We start from the raw sequence: 21,807 nt of genomic DNA, 5'->3' as shown, positions 1-21,807 counted from the left end.
TTGTCCTGTCAGTGATATTGGTCTCTTGGGGAATAAAAACAGCCATGAGGATAGATATAAAACCGTAGAAATTACATCTTAGCATAAACCACTCTGCCCTCTGAGAGACATCCGCAATCACTTGGAATGAGTCATCAGCAATGTCACAGCATGGTAATCTCGTGTCCTCCAGTAAGAGTTTTATGAAAAAACAGTGTTCTGTCTCATAATACAGTGATCTAGCAGGTGGTGAACTTACAGGTCTCACAAAAAAAAAGAAAACATGTTTTTTTCTTCTTCATTTCTAAATATTCTCTAATTGAAGTAGTCACATCAGGGAAAGACAGACATTCCAGGTGCCTAAACTAGACACGAGTTGCCTGTAATCAAGCAACATCTGACACGACAATGTTTGCAAACTGAATTTCCTCATTGATTACGTGTAAGTCTCTTCCACAATGTAGGAGCTGTGAGATTTATTTTCCCGTCCATCCGTTGTCTCTTTGAGGAAAATGCGAGATGGCAAAAGACAGCTGCTCCTTGTGTGATTAATACGGGCCTTGAGGGTCTTGCAAAGAGATCAAAGTCACAGGTGCAGTCTTTACACAGAAACATTTCCACAAAGGCACAAACGCAATCCCCACTTTGATTGTGTCTTTGTGGACATTATCTAAACTCCGACAAGACAAAGACGATGACACACAAAGTTTGACTGATTTCTGGTTGTGGTTGCAGTTTGGCTAATGCAAGGAGATTTATTTGTGATAGATATATGGATTTAGGATCTATGGATTATCCTGCTACACTTGTGACCTCCTAGGAAGATAAGACATCGGCGTAGAGGACAACGGAAGCTGAGTTAGGTAAAGAATGCAGCAATAACACCAGGAACACCTTAAGATGAATCCTTAGAAGAGTTCGAGAAGAAGAGTATTCCAAAATGATTGAAATTGAACTTGTCATTCCACCCAGATACACTACAACACTGCTCAGAGGCTGGCTGTGTTTTATTTATGGACTGAATGACAAAAGAAGGAGAGTATACTAGCGAAGATATGACCTGACATAAATGCCAAGCCTTCAAGATGCGACACACACTAGTTGAGTAAAGGTCACCAATATGTAGGAACAGCATCATTCTGCAAGTTCCGATACCTACAAGCCATCCTGTCATGTTATTGCGTCTCAGGGTAGCCAATGTAACGAAAGTAGTGTCTGAGTGAAAGTTGGGAACCTCTGAGCTCTGACAGACAGGTCATGGCAATCAACAACATCCAACACAATGCCGAAGCAAAGTTCTGACTGCCTGTTGCAGGCTCTCAGAGGTCTCTGCAGGTCCCCAGAGAGCAGGTGATGAAACACAACATAACATTCGGTTCCCACGCGAGATCCCTTTAATCAACATAACGGAGCTAACCGGGAGTAATCGGGATGAGATCAGAACAGGCTCAGGAGGATGCAGAGACGGGTGTCCCCGAAGAGAGAGAGGGAAGAGCTTAGGAGTCTCTCTCCGCCATCCTTTCCTCAAGCTCTCTATCTGCCTCTCTCTCTCTCTCTCAGTTAGTACACCTTTGCAGCCACCAAAATCAGAGAGGGGAGGTGGGCTATCTTGGCACTTACCGTCCACGCAGGCTGGTCTGGCTCTCGTGGTTCCGGCAATCTGGCCTTTCTTGCAGGCACACCTCGCCGTCTGTCGCGCGATGGTCCTCCGTGGCTGACTGCTGTCGCGGTCCAGAGTGACGATCTCGCACGTTCCTGCAGCCAGCTGACCTACAGGCGGAAAGAGGAAGGAGCAGTGATGTCAGACCGAGATAACGAGGCGGAGATGGCAAAGGAAGCTGATGTGCCACTTGGCTGAGGTGGAACTAGAGAGGGGAAATGGCGCTCGTTTAGACATTGCGCAGATGATGATCAACGGATCTAGGTCAGATTATTTCACGTTTTTTGTTTTAAATAAACCCTGGTGAAACCTACAGTGCATAACTGTGTAACGGTGTGTACAACAGTGCAACTTGTCTTATTTTTCTTTGGCACTGCTTGGGATTGAACACTGTTGTATCTGGGGCCTGGACAGTCTGTAGATGTATCTAAATCCTCAAAACCTTTTGACCCATCACCTGATTGTAGATTAACCTGTGTGAGTGAAGTAGCCCTGGGCCTTCTCCACAGGGAGGAAGTAGTCTATCATGGCCAGGGTTTTTAATCTGTGACACACACACACTCTCTCTCTCCATCTCTCTTTCTCCCTTGCTCTCTCACATTCTCTTTCCATTCCTCTCTATTACAATTTTTCTCTCTTTTTATCCCTCTCTTTGACTCTCATTCCATCCCTTTTCTTTTATTTATCTATTTTCCTCTTCCTCTCTCTCTCTCTCTCTCTCTCTCTCTCTCTCTCTCTCTCTCTCTCTTTATATATATATATATATCTGTCTCACACACACACACACACAGTGATTTAATCTGGCCCCAAGTCACAGTGCAGAGGTTCTGGGAGAGTTAATTAAGTTTACTACGGGGATACATCTGAAGTAATGGTGCTCTGTCAGGACAGTGATTATAAAGTAGTGTTCATGTCCCTAGTCACAGGGTGCCCGCCCAGTGTGACCAGGGATCACGAGACACAACAAGTCTTCTCCCTGGTGCCACTCTTGTACTTCCATTTTTAAGATGCTAGGAATTCACAAAGGGACTGCAAAGAAATATATGTGGATCTGCTTTCTCTGTGAGTGCTGGTGCATTTATGGTGCATGGTTTCTGGTGCTATGTTTGGAAAACAGGTCTCACGAAATGTGTGTGTTTGTTTGTGTGTGTGTGTGTGTGAGCCTTAGACTCCTCATTAAAATAATACCTACTGACTTATCCCCTATAAATCCGAAGGGAGACTCAAGTCTTTGATGCGGCCTTAGGGGTTTTAATTAATCTGCATACAACATGTTAAAGGCCCTGCTACTGTGCAGCAGAGGAGCTCTGGTGACGAACACAGCACATTTGCCATTTTCCCAGTTTCTGCCTTCAAATATGGAAACACTACTTGTTTTGATCCTGATATTGTCGTATATAAGCTATTTGTTCAGTCCCCCAGAAAGACCCTATGAAAGACCTACACACAAACTCTCTCTCTCTCTCTTACTCTCTATCTCTCTCTCTCTCTCTCCCTAACACACACACACAATAAGCTCATAACATTTCCAGAAAACCACTTACATTCCAATGCAAATCTTTTGAGATATCGACTGTGTTCACATACTGTAGATATATGATGGGCAATCTCTCGCAGCAGGAACAGAATGTGGAACAGGTTTCTCCATCCTACACATACTTTTCATCCGACTCCTTCTAAACACCATCTCTCTCCTGGCCTTGCTTTGGAGGTTACACGCACTTGCATGCACAGACACATATCTCATATTCTTGAAATTACTAACAAGGACTTTAATTGGTTTGGCTTCCAGCCACTCTTGCGTTTCTGAGTTCAGGATTCTAATGTTTGCAGCTCAGTCGAAACTTGTTACAATGTAAGGATGTGTTCGGTACAACTCCCTTACAACAAGGCTGTTGGCTAATTACTTTGTGTTAAACAGAAGCAGCTGATAAGTAGCCTGCAATTTAACACTTGACTATTCCAAAGCCATTATTCCATACAAAACTGTCACTGTGATGTCATTACATTTGAAAATATAATAACTTAAGGTAATGACATTTGAAGGAATCTCTGTCACATTTCACTGCTATTATAATAGACTGACAATAGACCAATGTGCCACTATGTTTGTTAGCGCTACGTTGGCTACATGCCTCAGGGCACTCCACGGGAAAGACAGGAGGTTACACAATCCATTTCAACCCTGCTACGCAATGTTAGACATGCAGCACGATATGCGATCCACACGTAGCCTAAATTATTCGCTACCTGAAAGGAACAGTAGACCATATCTCCATCATTCATGCCTAAGGCATGACCGTTTGCACGTTAGCATCTTCCGTTCTTTGACGTTGGTCCACACAGAAGAGCAAGAAACCCTGATGACCAGGGCTCTGAAGTATCACGCATTCCAGTCATTTCTCACGCAACACCTTGTATTTCTCATGCATTTCAACTATTTCCCACACTGATAAGTAAGGGATAACTATATCCTACATATATATCCCGCCAAATACAATTAATGGACAAGGCTTAGTTGTCTTGAGTTATACAGCGTTAATGCCAATCAGATGACCGATCATATGTAAACGTTTGCATTCCTCATATCTTTCTGCTGCTCTACGGGTATACCCGTACTATATGTAATATATGGGGGTAGCAGATAGGTAATATATGGGGTTAGCAGAAAAGCCCAGAGTCTAACCATAAATGTATATTATGCCACCGTAAAATTGAGATGTCACATTAATGATGAGTAGATTGAGACGTATGTGGAGACGGCTTTAGTTGGGGCGAAATAAACGTTCCATCAAAGCTTGAGATAGAGACGGATTAGAGGTCGCTACTGTGCTAAAGTAATCAATATGATTATTGACATCTCTGTTGAGTGTTTCTTCTCCGTTTATGTGCTTTCCCTGCTCTGCTTAAATTTCACACTCATTTGGATTGATTCCCAGACCTAAACCTAAAAGTACAGTAGCCTACAGAAATGCTGTAACCTGTCTGTGGAAATGTTATGGTGCGTGGGCTCCTATTTTTGCCTGCCGAAATAGAGCCCTTGGCAACGAAATAACAATGTGTTTCAAAGCAGCCTCTCTATCTATTAGTTTCGCAGGAGGCTTGCATCTGAGAGGATTCCCTCTGCTTAGAAAGCAGTTGGATTTTTGCAGAAATGCACATTTTGACCAATGAGCATGACCTATTGGGGTACGTGATAACTGGACCCAATTTCGAGGTTCTAACTCAAGAGTTAAGTTAGTTACAAATTGGTAAGAAAGACAAGTTTTTAGCTTTCATTTCTGAAAGCTGAAAAATGTTAACTATTAATGAACAGCTGACGAAATCATTATTAGTAGTTGCCTATAGTTTATGTTCAGCCTGCATTGATTAGAACATACTTTAATTAAGTTCACAATGAACAGATATACGCTAATAGCACCCTAAGCACATGCAAAGAGAAAAGGTTCCAACGCTGTATTCTGCAGAGTGAATAACCATGTCTGCCTCATCTCTTTACAAGAACCTTAAAGGTTTTGTGGTGTGCAATTTCTAATTCCAGGGCTTAAGAAATGACGCTTCTGATGAGCCTCGTCTGGCTTTTGTGAAGTCTCTTCAATTGTTGTTCAGTTCTTATCATACAGCTACTTCACTTCACATGCATGTTGGTAAGAAGTTTTTTGTTTGTTTGTATTATTCGGGCATATTTTGTCTAATTTTCACAGGTTCAATGATAAGCCCGGCCTATTGGGAGTTAGTCTGTTTCCTGCACCTATACCCACAGTGCTGCATAATGTCATAAACAAAGTAATACAGCAATAAATCCTAAATCCCAACAGATAAAACTTCCTGTTGGTGTTCATTGGTGCTCATCCAGAATACCAATCTTAGTTTGCCTCTTCCCGTATCTGAGCTGTTTATGATGCGTTATACTTCAGCCAATATTTTACAACGGTGAAGAAATATTACATCTCAGCCAGAACTACCAAAGAAAGTCTAGAACATTCTCCAGACGACCCCTTGTTGCAACCGTTCTCATCATAAAACTGAAAGTACTTTCAATCCAATCTATTTCAGGCAGCTGACTTGCTCAAGCGCTTCAGTGATTATTGGAAGATTTTCAAGAGGTGATTTGATTCTCTCGCTCTCGTCTCACTCACTTCTTATCATGTAAGCCTCAAAAGTTTTTTGTTCTTGTTTTTTGTCCTGCAGTCTTAATGGCCTTGCCAATGTGTTCGGTCAATGCATCTTTGAACACCTGCATCTACTGTCTTATTAAGACTTTTTTTATGAATGCCGGCAATGGAACACGCATTCACTTTATTTCTTCAGGTTCTAATTACATTAATCTGTTTCTAATTTTAACCAATGTTGTTGTTTTTTTTTTCAAACTACATGAACTTATCTTTTTATCATATTTGGATTTTCCAAAAGAAATATGATATCAAAATATATTCACAATGTTTTACGATGGCACAGTAGCATTCCATTTTATGGAGTTCTCCTTTCTCCTTCCCTTCAGAGAGAAGCAACTGGTAACAGTCTCTTTACAGTTTTTACTGTATATACAGTATCCATAACTACAGTACGCGATCGTGAAAACAGCAGGACATTAGATAAGTGACATGCATGATCATAATTTCTAATACTGCAGCAGCTCATTTCATGTATTTAATTTTGGTTTCTTATGACAGTTATCCTAATTTATTTGGGCTACTGCACATATTGAATGGGAAAAATTATGCTTTTATGTGTCAGCTCAAAAGCAGAATACTTAAGGATCCCAAATAGCTGTGTACTTGTTTATGTAGCTCTTGAGAAACCTGAGATGGTGTCTCTGTTGTTTCTGATATCAGATTAAAGCCTGACCCCGCCATTTTGTTGGTGAGGCTAAAGCTGCAAAAGGAAAAACGCTGTCAGATTCACAAAGTCATAGAATCTGCGAAAGTCAATATTAAGACAATGATAAGTTGAGTTGGTCAACAGTTAAGCATCAGATCCAACTAAAATGAAAGGCTAGAAGGCCTTACATTGCAGTGACCATAAAATGGGGCTTAATTTACCAGTACAACCCCCTCCCCCTTGAACCCAGGGTAACCCTTCTCCTTAAACAAAGCAAGAACCTACTCGTTCTGAGTGCGTATAGGCCATAATTGTAGAGGCCTGCTAGATATCGGAGAGGGAAGAAAGCATAGTCCCATTCATGGAACTTCATCAGCATGCGAGAGGGTATCTTCGGTCACTGCAGTAACTGAATGCAGACTTCCCAACTCCCTGAGCTTTAATCTCTCTCCTCTCGCCCCTCATTCATTCATCTCTCCATTCAGCCCAGCGTGTCTTGGCTCAGCTGTATGGTAAAAACACATCCTCTCTCTCTCCACCCCCTCCCTCCTCTCTTTCTCGCTCTGTCTCTCTGTCCTCATATTTATGTCATCCTTAACTCAGTTATTGTCTTCATCATTGACTTCTATGTTTTCCCCTCCTCACAACATCTTTTTATATATTTTTATTTTCACCTAGTCTCTAAACCCTGACTTCCATCTTCCTTTAGCCTTCTGTCACTATTCGGTCTCCTCCTACCTTACTCCAACCCCCTCATTATCATCACGTTCTGCGCTTCAAGCCACATGAAGGTTTCTATTCTAGGTGCACTGGTACCGGTTATCAAAATAACTCTGGGTTGGAATAAATATCACCACAGTACCAAAGTAGTGAGAGGATTTCTGAGTGCTTGTCAAATTAGATTATTACAGACCCTTACAAAAATAAAAATAAACTATAAATATATATATATATAAACTTTATAAGAAACCTTTGTCTGGCTGCATTTTAGAAAGCAAAAGATATCCATGTTTACCGTACTATAAAGTTTTTGGAATAGCTTACTAGTAGATTTACCTCCCCTCTTGACATAGAAAGATGTAAACTTGATATTCTGCTGTACATGTACAGTATTGGCTTTCAGGAAACTCTTGTGAAAAGTGAAAATATTATGATAAGCAAAGCAATAATATGTTGTGTACTCTATTTCTAGCTAATATAGTAGCTTTAAGTAAGATACAACACAGTTCTCTACTTAAAAAACTTAAAAAAGAAACTGTCAGTTGCTGACTCTTAGCGATTGGCCATTTTTTTTTTTCTTCAGTGGAATGAAGTACATCTGAAGGACCTTATTGTTTTGAGAGAGAAAATAATCCTCAGCAACATAGCTTATCAAACAGACACTAATCCACATGGACGTCTTTTTGTGATAACACAGAGACTGTGCTAAGTACCCCAAAGTCGTGATGGACAATGGCGATGACATTGAATACACAAACAATGTGTCGTCAGTGAAGTTCGCCAAGACACAAATGACAATGAACTCGCCAGTGACATGTGGTAATGTCCTAGACTTCAGTTAGCATGTCATGTTTCTGGACTTCAAACTGACAACTGTGTCATCCAAAGAGGCTTTTGCCCCTGACAATGACAAGAATTTCAAAAGCTCAGCGGAGAAGTGTCAGCATGAAAAGGCCTCTTAACTGTCGGAGGATAGTCTTGCCTTCCAGAAGAGCTGCAAAATCTCCACCATGTACAGTAAAATGGAGTCTGGGCGAGCATATTCCACTGTGACGTATAAGTGGCAGTTTTTGTTTTGTCTACGGTCAATTGTCATGTGAAAACCTGGAACCCATATAAAGCTTTGTGAGCTAAAGTTAGCTTAGGTTTCAGGCAAAGAACTGGAAGAAGACAGGATTATATAAAATTTGAGGAAGATAAAGAATGACCTACACAATCTGACATACAGTAAAACCGCATTCATAAAAAAACAAGTGGGGAACTACCGTGATATAAAAAACACTTAATAAATGTCAATGTAGTTCTCTAAAGCGTATAAAACTGCTGTCCTCGCTGGCAGTGGTGATTGCAAGGGGACGGCTTCAGGGAGGAAGTTGCCGTGGTGACCCCTGAGAGAGCAGTGTAGACCTGTGGTGAGAGTCTGTTGGTTATCTGTCCTCGTGCCAGATGATTTTGGCAGACGTCCTCTTCCCCTAACCTCAGCCAAAAGCCTGCACTGATAGTGATACACCTCCCACAGGAGCATGCTGCACAAATGTGCACAGTACAAGGAAACAACATTTCTCTGTTTTGCCCATTTCAGTCAATGGGACTGTAGGATTATATGGGCAGGCATGCATACTGACAGGGACACACTCCTACACACGCAAACACACACAGTGCATTCTGTTCGATGTTTGAAAGTAAACAGCGTTTTTTATAGATTAATAACGTTTTTTATAGATTAATAACGTTCACCCTCTAATATGTCTTGAGCCTAGGTGGAATCCTGAACATTGCAGCATAATACAAACACTACATTGAAAAGCTCAGCTATTGATTTCCACACATAATGTCTGCTTGTAGGAGCTGACCACAAGGACATAATGTACAGCAAAAGCACCATGTGCAGTACACTGAACACTATATAATACAAATGCCTTGATCTTGCCTTATTGTATCAATAAGGCAAGATCATGATGGAAGATTCAGGACCAATGTGAGGGAACATTCATTGCTTAACAACAGATTGTGACAAAATCAAGAGCACTGATTCATGATGTTCGGTGGATGTGCATTTTCTTTCTCAGTAAATAAAATATTGAAATCTACAGGGCTTTGGTGGGCAGATCACAGACTTGACTGTAAAAAGGCCATCTGGATGGTAGTCTCAAATTATATTACTTGTTACTACTACCAAAGTACAGCCAAGTCAACACATCATGTGTGTGTCTGTTCCAGATACACATTGGATGCCGGTTTGCACATTTCATATCAGATCAATTATGTTGTCTGGAGAACAGTTAAACATGCCCCATCAACAGAGGGGTCCAGTAATCTGAACACACCTGTGCACAGGACACTGTATTTCTGGGACGGCACCCTAAAAGTGTAGCTTCCCTCAATCCAAAACTTACTGTTTCAAATATTCAAAAAGCAAAAACATCACATTAAAACCCCTTCCTACAAAAAACATTTTAATTTAATTTCAAAAGACGTATCCAAAGCAGCCCAAACTATTTTATTTCCCTGGGAGAGAAAGGGACACTGATATAAATTCCTCTCAGACAAAGTCATTCCATCAGAATCTACAGTAAGCCTGTCCGTCTTGCCTCAACCTTAACCAAGCTCGTAATTGCGTTTGACAACCCATATTAAGATATGACCGTAGACCACTCCAATCAGTGCTGGTCCCTCTCTGTATTATGATATCCTGCAGCCCCAGGGCTACAAGGAAGCTAATATATCTCATTGCTTGTGCTCTCGCTGCTTACACGGCCAATGAAAGCTAGTCTGATAAGGGTTATCATCTGCAATCCCCACTCCCCAGCCCCCTCCACGCCTTCCTGTCATCCTCCTCTTACAGCGTGGCCTGCTCTTGCTGAGATAGCAGCAAGAGCAGATACTTCAGCGGTAAAAAGGCGTCTTTCTATGAATAAATACAAGCCTGTGTGACAAGGACAGAAAAATGTCCAACTGTTCCTCGTAAGATTTCCCCCCCCCCCATCCCTACAGTTTGAGTGTGCCTGGTTAAAGGTTAAAATGACAAAAAATGCAATGAATCAAAATACACAGTGACTATTTATCAAGAAAGGGTTGAAGTCAACCAACCCAAAGCTTGCCTGTCAACAACTTATCAAATACCAGCAGCGTTTAATCCAACCTAAAACGTGGAAAGTATACACGTCCAGTTACATAAGGTGCACTCTGTACGTGCTCAGTAAACCATAGAAGACATGCGTGAATCGGCAGGTCTTCAGCACGCTAGCTAAAGCGGTGTATCTGAGACGGGGTCAGATACGAGCGGGAGTCAGAGGACGCAAGATCGAACCCCGGAGAAGAAAAGTTCGGAAGGGATATTGACGAGCAAAGCAATGACACCTGTGACATTCACACTGCAGATTCACATTGACCAGGCAGTTAGAACAGAGGCCACAGACAATCTGTGCCTTAGTATAACCTTGTTTCCTGAAACCATAACCTTGTTTCTTCTGTGTGGCAACTTGCCATTGGAAACAACAGAAGACAGATCCACACTATGGAAATCAATTCTTTTCCGGGTTTTTGTTTGTTTTTTCACTTCAACACTAAAGCCTGGATCACTCTCCAGTCTAACCACAAAACTCAAGAAGGACTGACTGTACCTTCTACAGCTCTTGTTCTTAAGGCACTTTCCCCCTCCTGAGTCCACCGCCATTGACAAAGCAGGTGAAATAATAACATGGCATTACACGAAAATCCATTCTTCAACAGCAACTGAATAGAAATCTCCCATACGGTAATCACCCGTAGGGGAACCCAGCGATACACACCAATTTCCCTTTAACCTCTTGGTGTGTCTAAACTTCACAAAGGGAGCTTTTCTGTTTTTAAAGTCTGTCGTATCGGATACTGGGCCTGAAAAAGAAAAGACCTGTTATGGCACTAGTCAAAGCCTAAGAGAAAGGTAGTTATTTGCGGTAGTTGGCGTTCTATCAGCATTTAGATTATGTGGAGGGAACCAAAGAAGAAGATCTCTAATGGGTATCCCATGGTAACTGGGAAGAATGAAAGTGGGTTCTCTATGGACTGATCCATTGCTGCTTCTTGCTCATTACCTCCAGTTCATTTGTCGTTCTTCATCCCTTCGTCTGGTTTGCACCACAGTAATAAAATGAGTTGTTGTTTTCTAGTCTCAATAGACAACACATGAAAATTGTCACAGCTCGATAGGAGGATGTAAGCAGTCAAAAAATGCCTAGACAAAAAATAACCAACAAACACCAAATTTGAGACCACCTGCGGAGCAATGCGAGAACTCAAAATACAAAATGAATTCTTTATTTTTTTACAAAACATTTTTATCTGGAACTTGTTTGTAAGATTTATTTTGTGTGTAGGTTTTGTATAACTAAATTCTAGTTGCTCACTCAAGAGTACCAACACACTGTCTACAGGTATAACTGCAAGTGTTTTAACTCGTATCATTCATTATGGTTCTAGTTTCAAACTTCCTTTGTACATTTTAAAGCTGCTTGTAAAGATGTTCAGGCTGGAAAATTCAACTGATCAAGACACTGAGCAGCTTCATTATGTGCACCTGCTTGCTTAATTTAAACTGATGTTTACACAGTAGCCATTTTTAAATACTTGGGCAAAACTGGAGAAAAAAAGTAGAAACTTAGAACCCAACAATAGAGACTCAAGCTTATCCCACTCCCCCTCGCACCAACAAACTCTTCTCTAATACAGGGCCCTGGTCTCAGGTGCACACTCATCAACGTGTTACATAGAAACACAGCACTTCTTTAAACCATCCAGTCACCATGGCAACATAACTGAAAGGTGCTGCCCGTGGTTGTAGACTGTAGGTATGTAAAATGTTGTTTGAATAGAATGCCAAGCAGGTGAATCCTTTGTCATGGTCTGTGGTCTGTTGGTTTACGTTAGAGTCATCAACAAGATATTCTGATGAATGTCATTCTGAGAAGTGAACAGACAGAGAGAGGGAGGGAAAGAGAAAGAGAGCGAGAGAAAATATATACCTTAAGTGGTGTGTGACAAGTATAATTAGAAGACATAAGTATTTGTTGCTTGAACACAGAATGCGTTAGTCCGAAGGTACAACCTCGTTGGAAAAAGTGTACATTCATGTACTTCATTTTCAAATGCCTCATGTTTGAAAACCCAGACGCAAATCCTGAGTACTGAGTTCTAGATACTGTAATCTCTCAGTTTCATGTTCTGCAAAGGACCTTCCTGCTCTCCACACCCTGACCATCCAAAGCTCATTTCCTTTGACTACACCTGTCTTGTGGTGGGTATAGCTTTGTGGTTAGAGCATTTCACTGTTGGTTGCAGGTTCAAATATCCCCTGGACAGTACTATCCGACCACAGTTTTCCATTTCTACCCCCGTGTAGGGGACCTGATCATGGCGCCGACGAGCCAACATTCCAATATATCAACACCACTCAAGATTAATGCTCACGTTAAGCCATCCCTCTGCCACAAACTTTAATTTCTAATGTCACTGTTGTCTACCCATGACTAGCATATTATTATTGTTATGCATTTGGTTCACTCAACATCTACTTCAACAACATTTATGAAGAAACCTGTCTGTTCTGGAGAAGCATAGGCAGTGACATGGTGATTCAAGGTAAGAGATGATTCAAAATGGATGGCCACTGACAATACAGCAGTGAAATTTAATAAGAGGAAAAATTACAAATCCTAATGTTGTCCTTCCTCTGAGAGCTTGTGCTGTCTTGTATTGTTGTGTGAAAACATTTAGATTCTAAATCAACTAATAACACATTTATAGAAAAATAGATGTATCCGTTATATAGGAATCACTGTAAATCGTACAGTAATTGTCACAGTAATTGCTTTGTGAAATACAAGTTTCTATGTTTGCCTCTTTGAAGCAGATGTCCTGGCAAATAACAGTAAAACTAACAGAAACACATATATTTGTAGGAACACAATAAGAACACATAAACCAAATAGAAAGCCTATTTATCAATGTGCAAATAGACAACCTACAGATGGCCAAGCCCTCTCATTATCAAATATGATTCAATTATGCCAAGAGATTAGGAAATGCGTTCTGTGGCTGTATTGCTTTTGGGTTGTTCCATGTCCTGAATCGCAATATTTTTCCAATTGCATTTCAGAAGGGGTTCAATTGCAACTGGCATGCAATTTATTCATGGTTGGAGGAATAAGAGAAAGTGACATTTGATGATATGGGGTATTCATTAACTGACTTTTTTTTTTAATTCCCTGTAAATTGAAAATAAGAATAACAATCGCGCAAGAATCGAGTAGCATTGGCATGGCTCAAATGAAGGTCCCCTCGTTTCACTTTCAAGTCGAGACAAGCAAATAATGATTAGATTTAAATAGATTTTGACACTGTGTATTACCCATCATCACTGTTCCGCTTACGATAGTTAAAATCTCTATTATCACAGAATGTCATATAAAACTAGGACTCTCTCTCTCAATGTGTTAAAGAATCTGTGAAAGTGTAAAAGCCACAATGGTTTTGAAAGTAAGAATTTATCCACCAAACATTGATGTTCTTACAGCGGGAGCCAAACATTCAGATGCTATTTAGTTCAACTTGTATCTTATACCCAAATTTGTGTATCTCAATAGACAGTCTTAAATACACTAATGTGGGGAACATAAAGTTTACATACCAACAAATGTCATCACGTGGTGTTCTGAAATACCCTGCAGCTTAACATTATGTCTGGTGGTTGTTTTTCTGTCTCACACAGTCCAGTAGGCAGATCAGATATAACTTTGATTACAATTGGCCAGCACATAATTACAGTACTCTGCTGTTACGGGGCAAATCAGTTGAATCTGTGTCTATGCCAATAAAATATAACTGCATGGCAGGAGACAAATATTATATCATTAGCATTTTATTTTGTTATAAGTTTCAAAGTAAAGGTTGGATGTCATCTGTATTTGTATTGTGACCATTTTCTTTTGAGTTACTGATAATTTTGAGCAATTCAAAGGGCGAACAATGTATACCCTCTTGATATCAAAAGACACATTTGTCACATCTGTTAAATTGCTTGATATACCGTATATGAGCAAGCAGAGGAAAGAAAATAAACATACATTTAGTTTTTTTCCTCCTCTCAATGTAGGATGACAAAGCAGCCATGTTCCATTAATTATTCATTTTTAAGAGTCAAGTCAGGTTGTAAAGACAGGTCCTAGTTTCAATCTCAGTTTCAATAATCACAAACGCCTTTTAGTCTGGGATTAGTTATTGTCTAGGATAAAGCATCCTTTTACGTACAGAGTACAGTCTCCTGTAACACACATAGCTTACCTAAATACCCCTTAAGATACCATTTTAATACTTAATGCTCCATTAAGCCAAGCATATATTCATGGAAATTATAGACATACTGCATCTGAATAAAAATCCATGACGAGGGGATAGAAAATCAACAGCATGAAAACACAAACAGAAATTAACTGAGCAACAACAAAAAAGGCTGCAGCTGCATAATTGGATTGGAATAAATTCATCCACAAAGGAATGCCAAGATAGCAACTTGTGTTTCAGCAACCCAGAGAGCGGTGCCGCTTAAATTGTCAATTTTTTGCAAGATCATTTTCCTACGCCATCGTGAAGGGTCATTTCAGATCTCCACAAAAGCTCTGATACAGTACAGTCCTTGACTCCTGGCTTTTGGTTGCCAGAGTTGTTAGAGTGGGACAAAAGTTTTTTTTTGATTGCTGTAAAGACAGGCTGGTTGCAATGCAACAAGATGAAGTGCCTTGTCAAAGCTTGAGTAAAGTGTTATCATTATGTCACTTCAGCATTGAGAGCTCATACAGTTTAAAACCGGCATGCTCCCTGCAGTATGGAGATTACATGTTCTGTCACATTTGAATGTTACACTCCGTACCTCCAATATCGGCTTCTCCATGACCTCATTCAAATGCCCCTATGTGAAGTTCAATACTGTGGTTCTATTCAAGAGATAACAAATACACAAAATGTCTTTTGGCACCCAGTAAAATTGCATATGCATACAGAATACAGTTTTTGATATGTTATGTTGACCATCACACCTTTGAAACACTGTAAAGGACCTATTTCCCACTCTGCCAAACATATGAAACACAACTCACCAAGGTTTGCATGCACACACACAATTTCGTACCCCAATTTTGTTGTCTGATGAGGCCAGCATGGAACATAGACAAAGCCCATATCAGTCTTGATTTACAAGGTAAACCGAAAAACCCCGCAACCACATACACTGTAGAACAGTTATGCATGGGTGACTTTTGCAACCCTCCCCAATGTCACAGAGGGCTGCATAACCAGGTCAATGTATCTGTCCAGTAAAGCCCACACGTCTGTGGTAGTATTGGGATAATATGTATAAACAGAACATTTCCTCTTGTTGGGGTTAAGTGACCCCCAATTATACATTGTGTACAGTGTTGTATGCTAATTATGCTTAGCTACTGTATTTGGAGGTGCATAACTCGCCTGTGGATATGCCTGGTTGGTATACACCAAAGAGAGCCCAGTCAAAATATAATTTTGTCCTTATTTTATGGGATTTGTGTGATACACAAAGGCCTCAAAGGTCCAAAATAACCCTGTTTTAGATTCCATTTTTGATTCAAGGTGGCATTTAATTCTGCTCTTCATTTGACTTTTCGAATCGAGGAAGGGGACAGAGATGTCAACATAGTAAGATCGAAGCAGTGAGCATTCCAGCTCCACAAGGCTCTCATTCAAACAATTCAAGTTAAGTAACTGAGTGCAGGTGATAAATTGCAGTCTTTGTGTGTGTGTGTGTGTGTGTGTGTGTGTGTTTACTAGACATATCATCAGAGCACAAGTGAAATATAAAATGACCCACATAGTGACATGCAGCTTTGGTCAAATGGGGAACCTGACACATGTGCCTGATGAAACACAGCCCCCAACACACAGATCCAATGCATTCACCTCCATCAACAACACTGCTAAAGCTTCTAAAATAAAGAAAATGCCCCTAATCTTGAGACACAAGTTACACACTACAACTTAATCTCTGCCAAATGTAAGGCAGGCATGGTGGAGCAATTATCCCTCAACAATGGGTCATTCTGGGTTGCGTTTGGTTCCAAGATGCTTTCAGAACTTGGAGTGTAGGGGATTAGACTATGACAGGAGTCTTAAATACCCACAAAAAGCCCTACAGGCCAGAAAAAATAGACACGAGACTTCCTCACCCGTTCTTCCATTTTGTTGTAGGTGTCTCTCACAATGCTCTGGACTCAAGACCCATAGGCAAGCTTAAACTGTTCCATGTTTGGCCCACCAGACAGTAATGGATTACATATATAAAATAGATTTGGACCCCGTTACTGCAAGTTAAATTTCTTTCTTTCTGGATGACCAGGTGTCTTGCGCTGATGCAATTTGTTTGCAATGCAGAGGATATGAAATGCATCAGTACCTTTGGTACGTACTGTTCTCCTTTGATTTGCTGTCCATAGAATTCCATCTTCCATTGTGTAACTGGTGTTTTAATCAAGCTTGAAGTTGTCTCCATATTGTGAAGTACATCAATATGGGCTCCAAACCAAAAGCATTAGAAATCCCAACTGTGAGTACAGAATAAATAGCATTAAAACCCAGCATATACCTCGATTCATGGATCAACCCATCAGTACAACAGAACCTTTGGATAGACTCAAGGCAAGTATTGACCTCCTATTGCCCTTCAGTAACACTCTGGTGCCATCTATTGAAGAATGTGAAACTAAATAATGTAACATTTGACTGCTTTGTCTATTCTCGTTTTCCTGACACAATTACACCCCCAACCCCCGAAAAATATCTTACACTCTCTGCCTCTCTCGCTAAAATACACATACATGAGCACACGCACGCACGCATGCACCCACGCGCACACACACACACACACACACACACTGCTCAAAGAACCAGAACTACCATAGTCTTCTGTATAGTGATAAAATACTGTTGAGATACACATATTTTAGGATATTTTGGGCTATCATTGTGTCAGATTACGGCATAGGCTACTGTGTGAGGACAGAGGAGGTATAAACACCGAAAAGATTGTTTTCATTCAAGGTTGTCTAGTCTGAATATCGAAATATGAAATAGCCCACTGTTCAACGTTTTATCGATGCAAACGATAAGGAGAGGAGCATGTAAAGTTATGACTCCCCAAGACATACACTGATTAAAGAATTACCTTCTTTTAGGACGTGGGAGTGAATGAGCAGGATGACAAAAAAGCAGATTGCCGCTCCCGTTAAAGCCCACGCCAGTCGGAGGAGGTGCATCGTCGCGAGGAAAGTCCAAAAACACCCGCTGGAGCGCGTGGTCCTTAGCAGCAGTCCAATGACAAATCCATGTGTTTCCGATGGAGCAGTGTTACAGTAAATAAAAGATCAGCACGATAGAAATTGCTTTCGTTTAGGCTACTTTTCGGGCGTCAATGTAAAATATAACACCAAATAAGCACAAGCCATTAGAAATGTATTTCATACGATCATTTCAATGGCAGAAGACAATTTAAAACAATATATTGTGTAGGAAGTTCAAGAATGTCGCCTCACTTGGACAGTGGAATTCTTTCATGGGCACTTCAAATTCACCTGCTTGTCACCAGAAATAGGCTACCTCAGATAAATCTTGGAGCGCAGCAGTGACTCGGCGAGCCACACTGTTCAAGATGCCTATAAAAGACGGTTGCGCCACAGGACCACTTTACTGCAATTCCGTGAAAATACATTTGTTTCGATATTTTCCGAACGAAGTATCTCAACTATGCACTGGCGGGCTTCCGATAGTTCCATCCTCGCTGCGCTCTCAAGTTAGAACTGTCTGCCCCTGGTATCCATTAGACTCTTTCGCAGTCACAATACGTCCGCATACATTCCCTCAATTGGCGGTTGAAAACCTGCATCAAATGTGAACTCACTGTCCCGAAGAGCAGCCTGCAAGTTAGATCAAATTCATCAACGTTTTCGCAACTTCGGAAATGACTGATGACGAGCTTGGGGAGAAAACGGAGCTGTCATAGAGCTGTACTTTGCCTACCAATACCTCCTGGGTTTGCCCCTGTTCTTATAAAAAGCCGCAGCCTCACGAGCGACTTTCACTCAGCGTGCTGCGTGACGTCACATCATTTAAAACGCTCATCCACGGGCTATTCCACAGGCTGTCCATGGCTCGAGGGTACATTCAGCACTTTATAGTTACAGTCTAAGAATACCTCTTGCACAATCCAAACCATGGAAATGTTAACCTTAAATGTCCCCAATATTTCATTTCTTGCATCATCCTATTGGTTATTGGTCATACACAACCGTTTTTTCCAGCCTTCCAAAGTGCATGGATCCCTTTAAGTTTCAGACTGATAGAAGAGATCGAGCTATAGCCCACTGTTATTCTCGAAACGACATCAAAACCATTTGCCTAATTGAGCGAACGACACATATTTTGTGCCTTTGTGAATACACACTGCAACTTTCAACGTTCAATCAGGAAGTTTCAAAGGACCTACCCTGATCAGAATTCTGTATTCATACTGTACAGCCACACTATTACATAATGTAAAGCCTACCTAGCATAAAGAGCTGTAAGGCAATGAAGAGCTGAGCCTATCTAATTGCATTTCAATGCATCTTATAAGGAAACATGACATATTCTAGAGTACTGTATGGGGCGCATAGCCCATGCCATAATTACTTAATGTTTTATTTACTCTGTAAATTTTTCAGTGTTTCTATAGAAACAGGACCATGTATTGCACAGACCAATAGGCTTTTAGAATGGTCGTTAATTACTTCAGAAAATGTTTTACAATGATGTATGTTGATCCTGTTATGACTCAGATGTGTATTTGCTGTAGCTTTGTGTGCACACCATCCCTTCAAACATTGAACACATCAATCTACAGGAGTTGTCCTATTAGCAAAACCAGGAATGTGTGTCATAGTCAGGGTCAAGACCACAGTATTTGCTTCGCTTATGCCAAGCCCTATAAGAAATACGCTACACTTTTGTTTCCAGGAGTTCCCTGTCATTTTGCAAGTGTCACCATAAACAGGGACAGATCATTCATTTGCATTCAAGGGAGCTCACCTGTCATGTTTATCCACTGTCCTCCATTTATACACACACACACACACACTGAAATGTGATTACATTTGCATGCACACAGCACACAGATACACACAGACACATATGGGTCTACACATTAGAGCCTTCTCTCTCTCTCTCTCTCTCTCTCTCTCTCTCTCTCTCTCTCTCTCTCTCTCTCTCTCTCTCTCTCTCTCTCTCTCTCTCTCTCTCTCTCACTCTATCTCTCTTTCTCACACATACACAGGCATGCACACACTTGTCTGTAATGGATCTGATAGTGTGGTAATCACACTCCACACATGCCTCTGCAGCTTGATATGTGGTCCCAGTGGGTTTGATTGACATCTTGGGACCTTGATTTGTGTCCTCTGTCTGTCTATCTCTGACAGGGCAAACCAAGTTAACTTGCAGGCTGACCTTTGTTTATCTCTAAGACGGCAGGTAGTGTCTGGAAGTCCCGAGGCGAGCTAACACACAGCCCAGAAGTTACCTAACACATATAGCAAACTTATGGCATTCCAGTAGAACATTAGGTTTGGACACCTATGGTTCGTTGGAAAAAACAGACCAACGTTAAAATATTAGTTGAACGTACTTGATTTAAACTGGAGTTGCATTGGTTAGGAGGTAGAAAAAATACAGTTGTTTCTACTTCATCCGGCCACTTCAACAAACAAAATAAATCCTACAGAATTTCATCTTAAAACCATGCTGCCATATGTGACTAATATACATGTCTTGCAGTGTGAAAAGACGCATAAACTACTTTGCCCGACATGGTCACACACCCTTGTCAAGATATAATTACAGAAACCTCTCAAGCTATGACTACCAGAGCATGTAATGCATTTGTTCTATCATCAGAAAAACATAAAACAACAAGTTCTGACCCAAAAATAGTTACACACGGAGGAAGAGCAGGCATCTTCAGGTAGCGTTGTCATCGCAACATCCCACGTCTTCCCATGGCAAATTACAAGAGGAGATTGCACAGTACCAACTCCCCCCTTCCCTTGTCTGATCGCCTCGCCATGCTGCTGTCAAGGTCGTCAACGTCACGGTGCCATCCCGGTGCAGCAGCACCGAGCGCCAGTCTTAACATATTCAGCCTCGTCCTCCCCGCCATATCTTATCGTCATACACGCTTCATGTATTCATTGCCTTAGGACGCCAAGGGCACTAATGGGTGGTCTGTGACGCGGAGGAACACTCAAATGTCACAGAGATGTCATCGACACCAACTCTGGCTGGGTGTGTGGGTTGATGTATTTGATGAAGAGCTTTGCGGCGTGCCAAGCATACCACGTAGGGCATAGCTAGCGGTCTGGCCAGTGGACGTATGATTATTAAAAAGCGCTGCTGAGCCAAGGGAGGTCACCGCCGTGCTTGGGAACCACGTTGGAATCGCCTTGAAAGACAGAGGGAGTCATGCTTATGTATGGAGGCATTTTTTGTTATTTTCTACCTCACACAAAGGCATAAATAGGACGCTACTGTTGCAGGCGTTCAACCTATAATTTATTTATGAGAGAAAAAAAAGTCCCAAAAAGAGAACAAACAGTGATGTGTAAATTGTGCTTTTGACAGGTGCTGAAGACTCATATGTAATGCACAGGTGCATTCACATACACACTCACGCTCAAGCACACACACACACATACACACTAACACAAACACAGACAGTCTGAGAGGCATCTGTGACAGCCTTGTAAATCACCAAATTCAGAAATAGTAGGCTATGTTCGAATTAGGTCTGGCAATTCTACCCGCATGCGAGCAGCACCCACACCAACGTCACAAAATGATCAATCTGCATTGAAACCAAACTGTACATCACAAGTTCGCCTTCATTCATCTTCTCTGCCATTAACAGACGCGCACACTCAGACTATCACTCACAGCAGCACCTCACTTGCTGTCACAGTCGGCCTGTGACACCACATACGTTTTCTCCATCAGCTCGCATTACAGACCCAGAGAAAGAGGAGGACCAGAAAGGCTCTGACACGCCTGCAGGGAGTAGACAGGGGTAGGTATGGCAAGGAGGGGAATCATTGAAACGGGAATCGGCCATGTTTCTCTCCAGTACAGCAGGTGTGCTCTCTCAGCCTGCTCCGAGACCTCCTGGTGGTAACCACATGCCAATTAAACGCCATTAGTCAGAGGGAATCTCACACCGCCACTAAATTAATTGCGGAGAGCCTGGGGATACAAAGGAGGAGAAAGAAAAACGGGAAAGAAAAGAAAGACGCACTCTAATCTTCGGTGTTGTATTAGCTGCCTTAGGCTGCTGCAAAAATTCCCCATTGGTGGGTTAGTGGAATGATTTCAGCGAAAGGGTGCCATGTGGCTCATTTCAGAAAATCCAGTTTTACGCCAGACGGTCCTTTACTAATTTATTGTGTGCAAATATGCTCACATATTTACATACATTTCATGGTGATTGAAGTGTATGGGGGATTTTTCTTTACTCATATTGAGTTCGAGACGCAGGACGAATC

General features: G+C 41.3%; 1 protein-coding gene across 3 annotated transcripts in view; it reads right to left on the bottom strand.

Moving 5' to 3' along the window:
• Positions 1-21,807, bottom strand: part of tafa5a (TAFA chemokine like family member 5a) — a 67,521-nt gene that overhangs the window by 24,625 nt on the left and 21,089 nt on the right. For 2 of the 3 annotated variants that reach the window (XR_009930481.1, XM_062461877.1), the window contains exon 2: positions 1,600-1,749. Coding sequence is in view for 1 of the 3 variants with exons in the window: in XM_062461877.1 (XP_062317861.1) it covers positions 1,600-1,749 (150 nt within the window). In the remaining 2 variants the exon portion in view is untranslated. Of the gene's footprint in view, positions 1-1,599; positions 1,750-17,408; positions 18,275-21,807 lie in introns of those variants that run through there. The other variant, XR_009930482.1, reaches the window with a different exon arrangement.

This window comes from Osmerus eperlanus, chromosome 5 (assembly GCF_963692335.1).
Source record: "Osmerus eperlanus chromosome 5, fOsmEpe2.1, whole genome shotgun sequence".
NCBI lineage: Eukaryota > Metazoa > Chordata > Actinopteri > Osmeriformes > Osmeridae > Osmerus > Osmerus eperlanus.
This window is presented reverse-complemented; position numbering and strand designations above follow the sequence as displayed.